Source organism: Pomacea canaliculata, linkage group LG8 (assembly GCF_003073045.1).
Source record: "Pomacea canaliculata isolate SZHN2017 linkage group LG8, ASM307304v1, whole genome shotgun sequence".
Taxonomy (NCBI): domain Eukaryota; kingdom Metazoa; phylum Mollusca; class Gastropoda; order Architaenioglossa; family Ampullariidae; genus Pomacea; species Pomacea canaliculata.
This window is the reverse complement of record NC_037597.1, coordinates 28916859-28930027: the sequence shown is the minus strand read 5'-3', so window position 1 is coordinate 28930027 and position 13169 is coordinate 28916859. Positions and strand designations below refer to the sequence as shown.

General features: G+C 38.5%; 1 protein-coding gene across 2 annotated transcripts in view; it reads right to left on the bottom strand.

Annotated features, from left to right (window-relative positions):
- LOC112571305 (bromodomain adjacent to zinc finger domain protein 1A-like) overlaps positions 1-11832 on the bottom strand; it is a 33900-nt gene extending 22068 nt beyond the window's left edge. The window contains exons 1-12 of one of the 2 annotated variants that reach the window (XM_025250206.1): positions 11256-11832; positions 10750-11025; positions 8063-8173; positions 6729-6818; positions 6317-6404; positions 5603-5798; positions 5331-5500; positions 4327-4422; positions 3705-3843; positions 2150-2314; positions 1579-1674; positions 868-1092 (exon numbers count right to left, since the gene is read on the bottom strand). In XM_025250206.1, the coding sequence (XP_025105991.1) occupies positions 868-1092; positions 1579-1674; positions 2150-2314; positions 3705-3843; positions 4327-4422; positions 5331-5500; positions 5603-5798; positions 6317-6404; positions 6729-6818; positions 8063-8173; positions 10750-11025; positions 11256-11368 (1765 nt within the window). In that variant the 5' untranslated portion in view covers positions 11369-11832. The remainder of the gene's footprint in view (positions 1-867; positions 1093-1578; positions 1675-2149; positions 2315-3704; positions 3844-4326; positions 4423-5330; positions 5501-5602; positions 5799-6316; positions 6405-6728; positions 6819-8062; positions 8174-10749; positions 11026-11255) is intronic. The other variant, XM_025250205.1, reaches the window with a different exon arrangement.
- Positions 11833-13169: the final 1337 nt, after the last annotated feature.

The window sequence follows — 13169 nt, the reverse complement described above, 5'->3', positions numbered from 1 at the left end:
TGATAATTAAAAATGTTTAAGGTTTTACCACCCCTACTAGAAATATGGAAAGTTTAATTGGCCAGTCGCAGAGATATGCACAGCAATGTAATTTGTTATTATTATAACCACAATGTCGTCTGTTTATAGTATAACGTACGTTTGATAAAAAGTCATGATGAAATTCATCAGCTTTCAGGCTGTTTAGTACAAAATGTCTTAAGCAATGAGATTTATGCCCTCAACTTATGTCATTCACTGCTTTTCTTTTTTGTTGGGGAAGGGGGTAAGAGAAGGGTGTGGAAGGAAGGGCAAATCAAGTGTAATTCTGTGGATAAGTTGTCTCTGCAAATTACACTATTGTTGCTACTAGAATTTGCCTTTCTCTTTTTATGGTAAATATCTTTTTGGGGTGATATCAAGCTGATGTGCTGATTTATTCTGCATTCTCATTTTCAAGGCATGCTCGAGCAATTAGCAGAGGCCCCATAGTGACCTCTGTAATGGAATGGAAGGACAGGCTCAGACAGGTAGGTTGTGTGTCACATCTAGTGATTATCTATAAACATACAGAATTACAAAATGCATCTGTGTGCCACACCTAGGGTATATAAGATACACTTAAAGACCTTGAGCTCAAACACCCTTTTAATGACAAATATAGAAATATAGTAATCTTCACTCTGCAACACACCCTCTTCTCAAGCCTATTGCTTAAGATGACCAATCACCAACACAAAGAATAGTTCTGTAAAGTGTACAAAAATGAGTGTATCAAATGGACACAATGTCACAAATGTTCACACTATGCTTTATAAGACTTCCCCCCGACAGCACAGTCAGCCTGTGTATCACTACCAAAAACATGGACAATCATTCACACAGTACCTGGTGAGAGGTCGAAAACATTGCCAGTTTGCAATTTTTTCACTAGAGTGGGATCTTGCTTTCTCAGTTCTATCCCAGGGTCATCTAAAGATGAGTAGCCACCCCGTTGTTGATACCGAAAGCGAGCATTTTTGGAGCTGGCACGTGCTCCTGAAGACAACAGATGTAGACGTAGGACTTCTGTCAGTGTGAACTGATCAAGGAGAGTGTCACGCAGTGGCATACCTGTCAGTAGAAATGTCTCAAGTACATTTGTGTGTTTATCACAAAACAGTAATGGCCATATAAAAGACTATATTTTATACCTGGCATTAGAGATAAGAAATGACTGACATGCAACAACACAATCAGCAACAGGCTTCAATAAAATCATAGGCAAATGATGTGATCTAGACAGCATTACCTTGTGTCTTAGCATACGAATAAAATCAAGTGTTTATCAAGACATACATTCGTGACCATAAAAAGGACAAAATGATACATGTATCTTCAGGTTTAAACGCAATCAGGTGTGGACACATGCTGAGTATACAGGTTATTCAGCAGATGCTGGCATAAATTTATGATTAAAATGTTAAGCTATTCGGAGACCATGTATGATTCTCATAGTATGTGTCTCATTATGGCACAGCAGATTATGATTTGTTGCTCAGTCTTTAGCTGCAGCAAGTATACATACACAACTCACACGCTCTCCGATCTGTCACTTACCAAATGTCTGTTGGGAAAACTGGGCAGCAACAGTTGCTGAGCGGATTAATTCACTGTTGGAGACACTGATTTCTTCCTCCACTTGTTCTTCTTCACCTGACACCCATCAAATTCATATTGCTAAGGGCATATTATTTCATCATAAACTTCAATGAATTTTTATGTATGAAAAGTGCTAAATGTTAAAAAAAAATGCATATTATGTTTTAAAAAAGTAAAAGTAAAATTCTAAAACCATGCCAACTTCTTCAGTCCATACAAATATATTAATATGTAATCAATCAAGTAACATGATTAGTCAATGTTTCAGTTTTAACACAATCTGTGTCCCTTGCAATATATAATACATTTTTTATTGTTACTTGCCCATGAAATGTTTGTGATGGAGACTAGTAATGCTAGCACTGTTTGCCACATCAGGATTAGTTAAGCCAACACTATAAACATATCAGAGTAAGCCTTACTGACATTAATAACGGGGATGGTCAAGATGACACTTGGAGCTCAGAACTATAAGCAAAGACAATCATGGCTAACAGCTAATTGCACTGAGACTTCTGACTACAACTACCTGTGTTTGGAGCTGATGGCTCTTTGTGGCATTCTTCTCGCTCAAGTTCCTGATACTCCTCAGCTTCCTCCTCCTGAAGGTTAAAAATAGCACACAGCAACATTTGCAGCAGATCACAAAGGGGTCCTTCTGGGTCAGCCTCCATTAAGGCTGTCTCAAGATGTGCTGTAACAAAACAGTAGTTAAAAAGTTGACCTGCACCTGTCCAGTAGCAAGTATCTAGAAGACTGCAAGATCACAGCTGTTAACACAGCGGTCCAGGTGCATTAAATTTACCCAGAACAAGGACCATTTGTTTCCCATCATCAACAGCAGAACACGAACAAGATTCTACACTTTTAATCAACTTTAAATAGAGGTTTAAAAAAAAAAATGTCGAAGAATTATTAATTTATTTGCCAAGTGATATTGCACAGGGAACATGTCTTAATGACGGCCACCATTTACTCGAAAAATACGAACTCTCACATGCATGCACGAACCCATACATTCTCTCTTGTAAACCAGAGCTTCTGCTTACGCAAAAAATTGCGTACAGTACGCATTAAAAGTTCGGAGGACCCCTTCAATTTTCGTCAATGGGTTCCCAGGGGACCCCTTCATATTTGGGCAAAGAACAGATACAAAATTGGGTAAGTGTAGTGTCTGACATCGTAGCCCAATCTATTATTGTCGTCCTCTACAAGGTGAGAGTTACTTCCCTTGCATTGAATTTTTTTTCCCTTACTGCGAACAGTTCCATTAACCTATTTCCAAGATGTTGACAGCATAGTTAGAATCATCGTCACAGTAACGGAAAGTGAGCACCCCAAGTACAGTGAGCATAAGCTCATCACAGATGCTTGCACAGACATCATGGCACAGAAATTTCGCCGTTCCTGACAAGACATTACAGTGCTTTGTGTGCCTGAAAGGCAGTTGAACAAAGTATGTTGATTTGTTGATTTTTTTTTCAACATTGTTAGCCTGGGACCCCTTAGAAATCTTAGAAAGAATTTAGCCTTAGCAGAAGCCCTGGTAAACATTACTCATTATTAACCCTACTTCCACCACTGAATGCATGCACAGAAATACCCAAAATTACATCAGCATGCACACGTGCATGCATGGATGCACACTCACACACTTAACATAGAACAGTGCTGGCAAAGTTCAAGAGGAAGCAACAAAATAAGCCATTTTCGGTTGCTGGAGAACAAATCCAAGTCAAACTGAGAAACCAGCAACTTTCTCAAACATACCTGGTTGGTTGACTACTTCAGCTTCCTAAGTAATTCATAGCAGAACAATTCCTCAAGGTACCAACAGTTTCTTCCCTTATTAATTTATGCCCCTGTTCGCATTAGTGCACTAAACAGGAACTGGTTGAAAAGAAAGTTCCTTCCGAGACCGCAAACTGTAAAGAGTTAAATGTTGGTACCTTGGAAAATGGGAAATTATTTTCCAAACATCTTCCAGATTTTCACAACTCTGTACAAACCCTGTAAGACCAGAAAAGGTAAAGTTTGGAGAGAGGATAAAAAAACAAACAAACAAACAAAAAAACTAGGCTCACCCCATGAGAATCCTTTTGGGAAGAACTGCTTGAAGTCAAAGACATTCTTGAAAGCATTGACAAACTCCAGTACCATAACAGCATCACCAAACACTGTCTTAGGAACACGGGTCTTCACTTCAACAAAATCTGGCAGTGGCTAATCAGGAAAAAAAAAAAATTAAATAAAATAATATAAAAAAAAATCACATCTGTATTGTCTATTACTGTTCTGTTCCAAACACATTAGTGGTAACTGACAAAAAGATGGAATAATTAAACGCTTTTTAATTAATACACAGATCCTTTTCATTTGACAACTTCTTGCTTGAAGAAAACCTTAGAAGTCAGGTGCACATTTGTTTTCAGACAATGTCAAAAGACATTTCTTCTGAGAATTACTTTCTTAACAGGCAATGCTACTTTTAATATTTCTTTAATGTAGCCTCCATGATTTACTGTTCTTTCCCACCATACTGCCCATGCAGCATCACTTGTCAGGAGCTATCAATTATTTGTTGCTAAAGAATGCACTCTCTCTGCAATCTTATTTCTATCCTATCATCACTAAGAAATCTCCAAAACACAGAAGTCAACATGTTGCACAAACTTTCTGAAACTGTCAAAACAATAAGATATTGACCTTCAGATCATCGCATTCCATGTCTTCACGTGGGCGACTCCATTCCTTAAGCTGCTCAATCTGCAGGCGCCGTTCTTCCCGTTTTTTCTCTCGTTCCTGTAATATATAAATAAAACCATAAAGTGGAAGACAGCCATGAAAGCACTGACAAACTTGAATAACATCACAGCAGGACATACATAACATCGCAACATGACCAACCGTCTCCCCACCACCCTCTCACCGTTCATATCAGCGATAGGTGTGGCCACATGAACAAATGGAACCTAGATCACTGATCATTGCTTGAATCAGTATTAGACCTGATGGACAAGTTTTTCCTCTCCATAAGTTCGACCTTGCACCTACTGGCTATGATCTCTCTAGTCATGCTGACTTCTGCTGCATTCCTCCTATCTACCACGACATTTGTCTTACAATAAAACATTTTGTTAATCTCGATTTTTTTTGTAACAGTAAAACACTCTGACATGAGAAGCAGTAAAATTATTTATAACTCCTATAGTCAGTCACTGTATTAGCTTATCTAAGAGAAGAGTATGTGTACATGATGTTTGAAAACAATTGCAAGTTGAGGCAAACGAAGAACAGCTCACCCTGACAATATAGGTTGTATTTTTGTGGTCACTGACATCGCTGTGATTATTAAAAAAAAAAAAAAGTGCTGAGTAAATGTAGATGATTGCATGTGTATGCACACAAAAAATCAAATATGTGATAAATTAACATGTTAAAGTTGGCAAGGTAACAGCCAAAAGGAAACAGTATGATGCATTCCAAAGACTTTGGGGCCTTCGTTTTGAGTGCTACACTTTGTCAATCAGGCTGACAATTCTTGCTTCTGTCAATTTGTCTTCAATGGCCATATTTACTTTTGTCAACCAGACTCAATTCTTGCTTCTGTCAATCTGTCTTCAATGGTCTTAATTCCTCTTTTTGTTAACCAGGCTGACAATTCTTGCATCTGTCAATCTTCTCAGGTCATAATTATTCCTTTTTTTCACCTTTTCCCTTTCTTCTTTTCTCTTTTGTTTCTCTTCTTCTAACTTTCGTTTCATCTCTTCACGCTTGGCAACCTTCTCAGCCAACCTTTCCTGCTTCAGCTGTTCTCGCTGAGCCTGGCGTTCTTCTGAAGTCAAAGCTGGTTGTTCATGCTTGACTGTATTAGCAGGTTCTGCAAACACAAAGAAGCTTGTCACACATCAACTAATCAATAAACATACTGTCAAGATGAAACTCAAACTATAGGCAAATGATGTGATCTAGACAGCATTACCTTGTGTCTTAGCATACGAATGCTGAGACTGACTGGCCTTGTCAGGGGTCACAGAAAAGCTGGATGCATCATCTGTATCAGTTGTCAGCTTTTTACTTTTTCTTTTCACCACAGAAATGGCAAATGTAGGCTTTGGGCCACCACAGAAGTCTTCAAATTTAGCATTCTTAAGCCCTAATTTGTTTATTTTGTCCTCCTGCGTGAATAAAGAAAAATGAACAAAAGTGCAGAAATGTATTATTATCTGGTCACCATGTAGGCAAATCTAAATTAAACAGCAGCTTAGTTGCAGTTTTGGACTTCGGAACACAACAGTAATAGATAAGCCATATATCCATAAGTGTGTGTGTGTATAAATATATAAGAGAGAGAAATGGACAGAGAAAAGCTGTGAAGACTAAAGAATTTCATGAGAACTGCATGTATCACTCTGACCCAATGCTTTACCAAGAAAAAACGAAAAACTTTGGCTAACATACTTAAATTGCTTTTTATCTTCTTTTTTTTTAAGCCTTGGTGGTGGTGGTGGTGGTGGTAACATCTTTGTGACATGAACACAGATGTTTATAGAGAGTGATAAAAACCTTAATTTCTCCAACTCTGTAGCCTGCTGAAGCAATGATTGTTTATTCATAGCTATTTACTTTTCCTGGCTGTTATGCACACTGGTGTCTAATACAAACTACCGCTACTGCACCAGGGGAAACCACTCACCTTGACTGTCCACACACCCATGACTGATTCGCAGTGCTGCTTCAGAAACAGCTTACTTTTGTCTCTTGTGTACAGACCACGCTTTCGACTAACAAACATAATTACAATTAACCTCATTAAATCAAACAAAAGCACATGCACTTGTTAAACATATATATATATCAATTCAGAAATTGTCAAACCATTATTTGTTAAATGACGGGTGTAGTGAGAGGTGCTCACTTGAAATGAGAGCAACTTCTTATCCAACTTGCAGGACACATTGACCAGTCAGACAGAACTCATCATAATGTATGATGATATTTTTCTAAATTAGCATGGGGATAATTCAGCAATGTTTCATAACACAAAGTTAACAGAGCATGACTATTTCCTGATCAATTCTTGATATATCATGCTTTTGCCTCCTCACCTAATTTGCGAAGCCTTGACAGTGATAGGAGCTGTCTTAGAACCTACTAGCTGAACTGCATATATCAAGGAGTTTGGATCAAGCAGGGACCTGCAACATGATCAGGGTTAGTCCAGCATCTCAGGCTAGTCCAATAACACAGCACATCTCTCTTTCTCACACACACAAATCTCATGCTAGCCCACAATGAAAAATAACAATATGTTTCTCTCTTTCTCACCCCCACTTCCATAAAAATATGCTATATATTTTTCAGATAATTTGTGAGTTGTCATTAACATGCATTTGTATCAGATTGTATAAGCCTTGAAGACAGATGCCAACAGCTCTTCGTGCAACAGGCGTTTAGAGATTATCTAGACCAGGAATGCCCAACCTACGGCCCGCGGGCCATATCCGGCCCGCGAAACTTCTGTCCACAGTGCAGGAAATTGGCATGTTAGTAATAAAAAACGACCTAAAAAAACGAGAGAAAAAAGGAAGAAGTATTTATCCCTACGTAGGGGCGCCTCTCAATCTTTTTTCGATGGACGAACATTTCGATTCAGTTCTCCGACTTGGTGTCTCTACTATGCAGCCGGACATTCAGAAGTTGGTTTCGGAAAAAAAACTTCAAATATCCAACTAATTACTATGTAATTAATGGTAAGTACAACTTGTTTCTAATAAAAATGGCATCTGCTCTATTTTTTTATTTTTTTTTGGCGGTGAAGCGGCCCGTCACACGTATGTCGGAAATGTATATGGCCCCCAGGCCGAAAAAGGTTGGGCATCACTGATCTAGACAAATCTAAGACATGTGCAAGATATATGCACAGGCCAAGAAGTTAACAGTTATGGTCTCAATTAAAAAAAAATTCTATTTTTATTTCAAGGCAATGGAAGTCTGAGGATAGTAGACTTCTCACAGACCTCTTCTGGAATTGCAGAAATCTACAAGCTCCTAACTTCTAACAAATGTTATGCAATGTACCAGATTATCCAATTTATCACAAAGCCTTCAGAACCAAACAGATCTGTGATTACAAAGATTTATAAAAATAAGATATAAATGGAAGGGCTCCTCAGCATGGTGGTTAGCGACTATGAACCATTAGGATGGTGGTTCAAACCCTGAGGGTGGAAAACTATCCATGCTAATCCAGCAGAAATGGCTACCTGAAGAGTAAATTTACAAAAGCAGAGGGTTAAGGCTCTCCCTCACTTCTCATGCCTACACATAGTTAACACCTTATGTCGACTCTTTCTATGACAACTTTAATCAGACCCTGGGCCTTTTTATCTTTACTTATATTCATACACCTATGGCCACTTTTTATCTTTATGTGACACACCTTTTGCTGGCTTCATCAGATTCCGAATCTTCATCAATAATAATGACATCACCATTTGAACGCGCTTCATTCTTTGTCGAGGGTATAATTTTTATCACTTGGGCAATCTTCCTGAAATGTAAAACAAAGTTCATTTTCTCAAATCATGCAAACCATTTCCAAAAATAAACAAATAACATTAAAAATAAAAGGTTTGGTAAACAGACAAGTTTTACATATTATAATAACAGCTCACTAAGAAAAAAAGAAAGCTGGCTGGCTGGACTCGTACAACAAACTACGACAGAAAATTAGTGATACTATTAGATAGTAGCACTCCTAGCTCAACTAGAAATCACTCCGAAAAGTAGCCCCTTCATCTCTTGATGCAGCATTTTCCACTCTTTGAAACAAAAGATGTATCTGTCAATTGCATGTTGAGTTTACATCTATAACCAATACCTCTATCTGTCAATTGAGTTAACATTTAGTTTTTGTTTTTAATGCAATATTTTTAACACATCACAAAATAATCAGACTCGTAAGCATTTGGTGTCAAGTTCCATGATTATCATACAGCACATGATCCATTTTGAAAGTGTCCTGATGTCATCAGAGGCTATTTGCAGTTCAGGTCTCCACTGGCTCCAGATGTGACTGCCGTCAACATCTTTGGCCACTAACCCCGACCATTCCCATCTGACAATAACAGTGTGTACTGAACAGTAAATACCCCTGATAAACATCCAAACTGACACTGCTCCATTATATGCATCCTAGTTATGTAAGTCATTATAAAAGTAAGAGATTTCAGGTATGGCCATTTCAATTCATAGCATATGAGTGTACAAGCTAAAATCAACACCAGCCCAGATACTGTACACTCCTTAATGCTTCCTCATCTGCTTAGCACTCATTTTAGTAAAAGGGAAACAGGCGTGAAGATGCGGTCTGGCACATTAGTCCACTATATACTCCAGGTGTGAAAATGGTATGGCACTGACTAGTTAACTATATACTCTTTGGTCTCTGTAAAGAGGAACCAGTGAGAAGATAGTATGGCACACACTAATCAACTATAGGCTCTCTGGTCTCAGTAAAGAGAAACTGGTGTAAAGATGGTGTCTGGTATAGACTTGTCAGCTATACATTCTTTTGTCTTGATAGTAAGAAACAGCAGAGGGTTCTCTTCCAGCTGTAGCTATGACAGCACCGCAGGTTTGTAATAAAAGGTGGGATAGTATTTTTTAAAATAGTAAAAAAATAACCTAATTCCTGTTTGTTGACATAAATTTTATCAAAAAATCAACTGCCCACTTTGTCCACATATCAAAGATGACAGCCATGCAGCAAGCATGTTAAAGAATGCAATTATGGGCCTGTCTGACAAGGGCTTAGGACATGGAAATAGCAGAAATGAACCTTTTGGTGGCAGCACTTTGAAAAATCTCAAAACTGAGTAAAATCTGTGACATTTGGAATACTTTTTGTGTGAGAGGGGGAAGGATATGAGTTGGTAATAATGACCTTTACATGTATATTATCGCAAGCCAGCCCTTACCAACAATACATCTTTTGCTCAAATTTACATTTCATGTAATAGTCTGTGACTATATCTTGTATTAAAGTTTTTAAGAACCTGCATATCATCTTACTTCCTTACCTTCCCCAAGCCCCCCCCCCCACTTTACCCTCCTCTCACCCACCCATCAGTAATTCAATATTTGTTGTAGCAAAGCTGATTGACTCTTACACCTTCATTTCACCTCAAAAGCTGAAGACCTTGACTCTTGGCCTCACAATACTAAATTATGCATTAAACAAAAATATAAAATCCTTGGCAGACCACAAGAAATAACATGTATCTTTTTTTTAACCTTTTTCCTTTTTTGCTCTTTTTTTTAAGAATGTTCTCTTCCCTATTTCTTAAAAATGGTTGATCATATCTCCTGAATGTAAGTAGCACATCACTGCTCACTACAGACATATTATTAACATCTCAAACTCACCAATCTTTCCTTATCATTAAGTAATCACAAAGTACAGGCTTTTGTCACCTGCAGGAATGTTTCTCATAAAGTTCAGCTGTTATCATCAGTCCAGCCAATACTTGGGACTGCTTAATTACAAAACTGCTTTATAACTTTAAGGATAAGATTTCATCAGTTTTAAATTGTTATGATTGGCGATCTCTACGTAGCATAGCTGAATAAATCATGTCTGAGAACAATAAAGTTTTAAATAATGGTTGCAGCCACAATAGCAAAAATGCATCCAAAAATATGATCTAGTGGAACAAAAGAAACACGTGCCACTAATAATATTCCTGGCAGTAAAAACGATTGTAAATTTTTCAGGACAACATTCCTGCCTTTTCAGTTTATCCATTGAAATGTGTCACATAAAATATTAGTATTTGCATCTGTTCTAACAAGATGCTAAATCCATCTTTGGAAAATGTAAGCTTTGTCTGTTTGTTTGTTTTTAACACCGTGCCAGCAACTAAGGCTATATCACAGCAAGGAAAATGTGAGCTGTAGAACCAAAACTGTACAAGTCACATGATTGGAATCCATTAAAACTTTAAAGATCTGATATAATAAAATTAAAATAGCATTTAATAGGAGTGCTCCTAAGCAAACAATTATTCATGAGAGATGAATACTTTATCGACAACACTCAACAGGTGTCAGGTTTAAACATCTCACCTTTCCCCACCAATGCTGATATCTACTGTTTCTCCAATGAAGTAGTGATCCTTAGCAAAGAGAAAGACGTCGTCGTTGAGATCGGCCAAACGACTTCTATGAGTGAGGGTCGCTAAAAAAAGCAGTGGTCTTTGAAGATTCTCCTGAAACGTGGCTAAGTGTCGTTTGGCTCTTTCTTCGCAATCCACTGCCTCCTGGTATGTCATACCAGCGCGTCCTGTGATAGCGCATGACCAAACCAGACTGTTGCACAATATGATCCTCTCAAAAAAGGCCCTGTAATTGATAGAATAACATTAATATTTGCATCTGCTCAAAGCACACACGAAAAATAATCGAGCATGCGGAAAATGGCGGTTCGCTAGTATGGCTGTGGATAAACGATCGAATGAACTGTTCGTATCATATCGGCATGGCTATGAAAAATCGTAGCAGACGAACTCTTTTTTTTTTTTTTTTTTTCATCAACTTAATTGGACACAAAGTACATAATCTTGGATACTCACTCGTAATTCCTGAATATTTCGTTTGTTATTTTGCAGTGAAAGACTTCTTCCTCTGGGTGGAGGTCTGGTGGCGGTTTCTGTTTGTGGAATGGTTGCTTGCGAAGGAGAGGCATGTTGAATTTTGGAGGGAAAAATGAAAGCCCTTTCCAGTATGAAAGTCACGTCAAATTCTTTCTTCTCACAGATAAATACCAAGTTAAGTCACTTATCTTAACAATGATGTCATTTACCGACAGCAGTTCACGGGAAAAGTCATCGAATTTTCGCAAATAAGTCGGCACACATACACTTGTCAGCGTACTTCTCTTACAAAGAGGTCAAATGCTGACCAGCGTGAACAACGAGGGAAGAGGTAATCCGGGGCAAAAAGAGGAATAAACTTGCGTTGGTTTTCGCTCTAAGGTTTCGTAACGGGGATTAAAACTACACTAACCGTTCTCTCCAGTTCTTCCACAAACTTTTTTATACATATGTTATTATTACATTTTGCGTCATTCTCTTGTATCAGTGATATTTTCTTATTCCCTACCGATAATGCGAAAGCGGAAAGCCAGGCGGTAGGCGGGGCTTATTCTTCAACTGATCATTCTCATTGGACAAACATGACCTTTAAACGACGGATATGCAAATTATTGCACAGGAAGTAAAATAATCAGGTTTCAGACGACAAAGAGCTGGCCAAGGACGATTATTGCTCTGCTTATCAGAGTAGTCTTACCATAATAGGACGTTTATCTGTCCTCCACAACTCTTAAAATTTTCCCTGTAGCTTACAAGTTTTAATGCAAATACCAGCTTAACATAAAACTAGCCGAAAAAATACAACAGATATTTACTGGTCTACTAAACACGAAGTATCTATAAAATATCGACAGAGTTTACTTTTTCCAGACACACCAATGAAAATCCCTAAAAATACAAGCAATGCTGTCTAAAAATTACTGGTCTGTCCGGTATTGTAGTGGTCAAAACGCTCTGAGAGGCTCAGGGTTCAGATCTCGTCTCGAGACACTGTATGTGACACCTGTTTTGCAGGGCTGGGCGTCAGGTTTCTCCCCCCATAGTTCTTGCCGTGATACAGCCCTAGTTGCTGGCACGGCATTAATCCCAAATAAACAACCCCCCACCCAATAGTGCGAAATCACCGCAAGTTTTAAGCGCTTTCCTGCTCAATAAACCAACCAACCAACCATCCTATTCACTTGGATCGCCCGATAGTGTATTGGTTTTAAACATTTGTCACCACTGCAATAAGCAGCTGAGGTCGCGTCTCGGGACACGTGTGTGACACCTGTCCACAGGGCTGGGCATCGGGTTCTTTACCCGAGAATGTCATTTCCCTTCCCCCATAGTGAGAAATGGCCGCAAGGTGGAAGCACCTTTCCTACTAAATAAACCAACCACCCAATCCTCTTCACATGGGGAGTACGGTTGTTAGCACACTCGCTATAGTCACCACTGCAGCGGATGCACCGGATTCGATCAGCAGATCCTGTTCGATGGGCTGGTCGTTTCTCTGTTTATACCCCCACCCCATACTCTGTATGAAACCGCTTCAAGCGGGAATCACTTTCTTTCTAAACAAACCAACTGGACTTCTTCTGTTCTTTCCAAATGATAGACATCCTGATGTAGCGAATAGTTCCAGATGATGAGATGATGGTTTCTGAATGACAATGAACACCATTCTGAACGAAGATTTTGGTTTTCATTTCTGTTTTTAAAAAATGAACACAAATAGCTTATTAGTTTAAGATTAAGACATAGTAGTGGAGAAGTGTCTTTTTTTGATATTTTTGTTGCAATTTCAAGTTTGCTACCGATTACCGATCACTATAACCACCCTTTCTTTCACTGCATACTACTTCATTTGCAGACCAAATGAAACACAAAAATTTAGCAACCGTCTTCAAA